Below are 5,755 nucleotides of genomic sequence, written 5' to 3' on the forward strand. Positions count from 1 at the left end.
AAAACGAGCGTAAAAATAGAGGAAAGTTCTTGACAAAAGATCAAGTAAAAAATACAAGTCTGGTTCAGTGTCATCAGATGTATAATAAAGTTTGTAATTGATAATTACAATGTACATCTATATCACTTACAATTTTTAACATTTTTTAATAATTTTGTGCGCAGTTCCAAAAAACAGGAAGAACAGCATCAACGCTTTGAAATGAATTGTTCAAATTTTTTAATAATTTTAATACATCATAAAATAAATGAATTTTTTCAATTTGGTAAATTAAATTAACATTTGTATTTTACTTTCAGTTGTATATTTATAATTATAGATTAAATAATTTTTAAATGTTGACAAATTTTGATTTAAAAAAAATATAATATTTTCAAATTTATCACAAATCAATTTTAAGTTATTACATATAGCCAAAAATTGGGTGAATAAAACATTATTTATTTTTTTACTTGTTATACCTTTTTCTTTTTTGAATTTTTCATAATATTTAATATCTGTAACTGAACAAATATATTTAGTTAAATTACAAATCAATTCAGTTGTTGATTTACGGCACATACAATCTCCCACCAATGCAGTTTTGTGAACAAAACAGCAGTTCCCATTATTGAATTTACTATTAAAATCACCTTTTGTTCGTTTAAATGGTTCAATCAATAATTTAAATTCTACAATTGATTTTTGTGCATTTTCCGCACCATCACATGTAATTGATATGAAAAGGAAAATTTGTATCAAATTCTTTTAAATTGTTAAAAAGCCACAAAGCAATGGTCTTCTTTTTCTTCGTCTGTTTTTGTTATTAAAGGAAATGTATTATAACATTTATTAAGACAAATACGACATAAAACAACAGTTTTGTTTTCTTTTTTTGGAACATCCATCATAAAATAATACTATACAATCACATTTGTGTATTTCATCAATGAGTTGGCATTTATTAAGTGTGTTATAATTACTGACAGTTTTAAAACTGTTATATATATAAAAATATAATCAATACAAGAAGAATAATTCAAACAATTAAATTGTTTGTTTATAAAACAATATTGTTTAACAAAAGAAATTAATTTAAACCAAGGCCACATAAAAATAGGAATAAATTTAATTTTTGTGAAAAAAAATTGTTATTAAAAAAATTTGAACAGCTACATTAATATCAAGACGTTTTTATGTGTTATTGTAGGAACTTTAAGCATATGTTTATTGATTCTTTCAATAAAATATTCCCCAATTTTGAATCTGAATTATTTATTGTTTCAAAATATTCTGTTGTTATATTTTCACTCCATTTTAACATAATTTTATTTTTATTAACAGGCATTAAAATAAAATCAATAAAACGATATAATACAATATAACAATTCTTTGTTTGTAATCCAAAATTAGATTCATTTAAAAAAATGTTAGATAAAATGATATCAATTTATTAAAATTTGTGTGTATATAAAGTAAAATGATATATACAATTTTAATTCAGTAATACATAAATTAATATAATAAATGTCGATAAACTAAAAATCAATTGGTGTTGCCTTTCCGATATAAGAGATTTTATCCTTAACTCTAATGGATCCAAAATGTATTGAAATATGTTCATAAAATAAACGATGGTGTTCAACATTTATTTAATTATGCATATTTTCCCAATTCAAACGAAGTGTTAACAGAAAACACGTTCGAATGTAATGACAACGTTGTTAATTTTTTGTTAAGAAATGAAATACAATCAGAAATTTACACAATTGATTGTAACGACGTTGAAACAGAAAGAAATAATACATAAAAACATTGAATCCAACACCAATTTAAATACCAGAAATGCCACCCATATTGAACAATAACACAGTACCATTAAACACTGTGAATAAGTTAACTCCAAAACAATATCTTCAATCAAAAAGATTAAAATTATTCGAAATTGTATAAAATATAAAAATCGAAATTTTGATGTTGAAACTGCAACTGCAACTGCAAAAATATTGGAGAAATCATTACTAAAAGCTTTTGAAACACGGAAAATTGCCAAAGGAAATTTTTCGGATCACAAATTAAATTCGATAAATGAATATATAACTATTTTGTTTGCTATTGTGTCAAAAGCCACTTCTCTGACCGAAACACAAATTAATAGAATGAGGTCTGTGCTATTAGTTGTTTGAAACTTTTAAGCGGATAATGGTGGGAAAGGTATCTCTGTATTGACTGTGTGTATTTTATAGTGAAAGTGCATTCAAATCATTTGTCAAACATTGTGATTCACAACAATTTGGTAAAAAAAAATCCACAAATTTCAATTCATATACAATTTCCGATAGAACTAACAACGACATTAAGGGGAAAGACCAAGTTTGATGAATTTGGAACATTTCTATTTAATCATTAAAAAGTTGAAGGGGATGATATGTATATTTATATGTCATTAAAACAAAAAGAAATACTTGCACAAGCAACAACTATATTTGCGGATGGAACTTATATATTGTGCCTGAAATATTTCACAATCTATAAACGATTCACACCATGGTTAATGGTAAAGCGTTTCCTTGTATTTTTACTTTAATGCCAAATCAAAAATCCACAACTTATAAAACATTATTAGATATTGTTTCTGAGTTTATACCAGTTGGTATAACAGTTGTTACTGATTTTGAGAAAGCAACTATTAATGAATTTAATTTTCATGGTTTTAAAGTACATGGTTGTTTTTTTTTCACTTTTATCAAGCATTGTGGAAAAATGTGGGACAAAAGGGGCTAATAGCATATTTTTATGCAAGTTTGAATGTCAGAAAGTGGGTAAGAAGAATTTTTGGTTTATGTTTTTGCCAAATCAAGAAATTAAATCAACTTTTGATTTAATTGTTGAAAAGTATAAAGATCAAAGATTTGGCATTGAAACTGACTATCGAAAACCGTTTGAACTGTTTCTAAATTACTTTGAAAGCACTTTGATGCACCAAGTTGAACTTTGGAACCAATTTGAGTTGTTTGAAAATAGAACTAATAACGTCAGTAAATCATTTCATAGTGGATTTTCTCAAAAATTTAATTGTGCACATCCAAACATCTGGAAAATGGTTGCTCAATTAAGAATGGTCGAAAATTTAACAGTGGAACGATACATTGAACATATAGCAAAACCAAAACAACAACGAGTTAATCAAAGTACACAAAAATACAACGAAAACATAAAAAGAATTGTACTTGAATATAAAGAAGGAAAAATTTGTGAGAGTTTTTGAGTATCTTGATTGTCTGACTAAAAGCACGATAAGTTACCAATGGAAAATGAAAAGCAGCTTGTTAAGAACCATTTCAATACATTTAAAATATGTCAAAATCCAAATGAAACACAAGAAGAAGTCCAATTGATTAATACTTGTATTTTTGAAGACAAGTTGAACAAATTGAGTATACAACTCTTGTCACAGAAAAAGAAGAAGAATCTATCCACAAAGAACAATTAAATGGTTCATTGACATGTGCGAGTATATTACAACAAGATAAAACATCAATTACAAAAACATAGAAAAGAAAATCCACTTGTCTGTTAACCAAGAAAAAATATATCAACCCAATAGAAAGAATAACAAAGAAAAAGGCTAAAAAAAAATCAAGTAATATAATATTTGGTAAAATTAATTGTTTTTTGTTTGTTTTATTTTTTGTTTTAATAATAAAAAACAAATATAATAGAATGAATATAATAATCTATTAAATTCTTGATCCAATTAAACCGATTCATTTGATCTTGACTCATATGAACTCGATCCAAATAAACCTCATTCCTGAGCGACTGGTTACAAACAGATGGATTGTTGTTTTTATGGCTTATAAAATGATCGAATTGTATATCAAACACCCGTTTGATATAAGAATATCAATCAAGAGTGGCGAGAAAAGTGCATTAAAACAAAACTGTTTGTCTTTTTGGATATAAATAACGATTCTTATGTTATCTAAGTAATACACAAACATTTAATAACAATTCAATTGCTTTCAAGTTAAATAAAAATAACTGGAAAATGTTTATTATTGCTATTGTTAAATTTATAAAATATATTTAATCTAAGTGACAACACCAATGTAATCAAAAACACAAATGTGTTTATTATCAACATTTTTAATCTGTTCACATGTATATATTATTATTTATCATAAACAATTTTCATTTAGTTGTTAGTAACTTTAACCAGTAAATAAATATTTTTTTATAACATAAACACAAGGGTAAGAACCACAAGCCGTTAAAATAACCATTCACATTCTTTATATATTATAATAATTTTGTTATTGTTAGTTTAAAATTATCTGTTTACACACTCAAAAAGTTTACATGTTTAATAAATTAATTCATTTTACAATGAATACGTAAAGTATAAAAGAGAATCATTTTATATTAATTATCATAATAAAATCATTAATAAGTAACTGAATAATCATGTAATTATTTCACTGTTCAATAACAGTTGTAGTGTCATTTTTATAATTGGTATTATTTATGTGTGTAATCAGACATTATTAATTAAAATGATAACATTATTTACATGTTATTATCGACAGTGAGTTGTTGGAAGAAAATCGTTTAAATGTAGTTACACAATAAAAATGGTCACACACACTTTTCAAATATTAAGATAATATTCATTTTCAAAAATATGTCGAAAACAATTATTATCTTTGGTTTATGTTTTTATCAAAAATTAAATTTAAACATGATTATTAATTTTTTATTTATCATTCCATGTTTTGTCATATTGTCAACCAAGTGTGTAAATATCAAAAACTACATTTTTAATATGAAATACAAATGTTTGAATATGAATAATTATAAAGAAGTCCAATTAGTTTTTTGTTTACCAAATAATTTTTTTGTAATCACTTTTTTAACTTAAAAAATTATTAATTAATTATTTTTTTTATTTTTATAATTATCTGACAGGCATTTCAAATTTTTTGTTGTTATTTCTTAATTATTTTACGTATGTTTTTGACTTCAAATAAATATTATCAGCCCAAGCATTTTGATGAATCTTCAAGGTCACCTTTAACTTAATAAAATGAATATATAATATTTTATATTTATTTTCAATATATATTTTTTTAATTAATATTTGATTAATTGATATGTAATATAAATATAACTTAAAACTTTTTTGAAACAAATATATTTATAAATTTTAATATATTATTTTAATAACAAACTTATCAATTTGAAAAGATAATATTAGTTATATTTTCTCCCAAGATTTTAGAATATTTTAATACGCATTTTTATTCAGAAAAAATTTGTTTTGTGAATTAAAAAACTTCGTGATTATAATTAAAAAAAAGATTTTTTTTAAAAAATTTTTAAAATGGTTAATAAATTTTTATATAAATTAATTAAATATTTAATACATTTAATAAAATAAAGTATTGTTTATAATATCAAGTAATTGATTAGATAGTTAGTTAAAATCATTAAGAACTAGAAAAAATTAAATGAGCATTACATCAGTACAAATACTTGGGCAACTTGTGGCTATGAGTTCTGACAACGGCATCAGGGTTATAAAATACAGCGAACAGTTCTCATACCCAATCGCACACATCTTTTTCTCAATCGACCATGTTTCACAAACACTTCTGTTTAATGGACACCTTCTTTTTATAACCAACTTCACTGATCAAAACAACTCCCCTTTTAGGCTCTATTATTTCGATCCATTACTCGACTTTGAGAACGCATCAAAAATTGGAAGCAAGCA

General features: G+C 24.1%; 1 protein-coding gene across 1 annotated transcript; it reads left to right on the forward strand.

The window, feature by feature from the left end:
• Positions 1 to 5,489: 5,489 nt before the first annotated feature.
• Positions 5,490 to 5,755, forward strand: EIN_210970 (hypothetical protein; the record flags this gene model as incomplete). The annotated part of the gene is made up of 1 exon (XM_004259695.1): positions 5,490 to 5,755. A coding segment is annotated over one exon (266 nt), but the record flags the coding sequence as incomplete, so codon positions are not given.

Source organism: Entamoeba invadens, assembly GCF_000330505.1.
Source record: "Entamoeba invadens IP1 unplaced genomic scaffold scaff_1105074725669, whole genome shotgun sequence".
Lineage (NCBI taxonomy): Eukaryota > Evosea > Mastigamoebida > Endamoebidae > Entamoeba > Entamoeba invadens.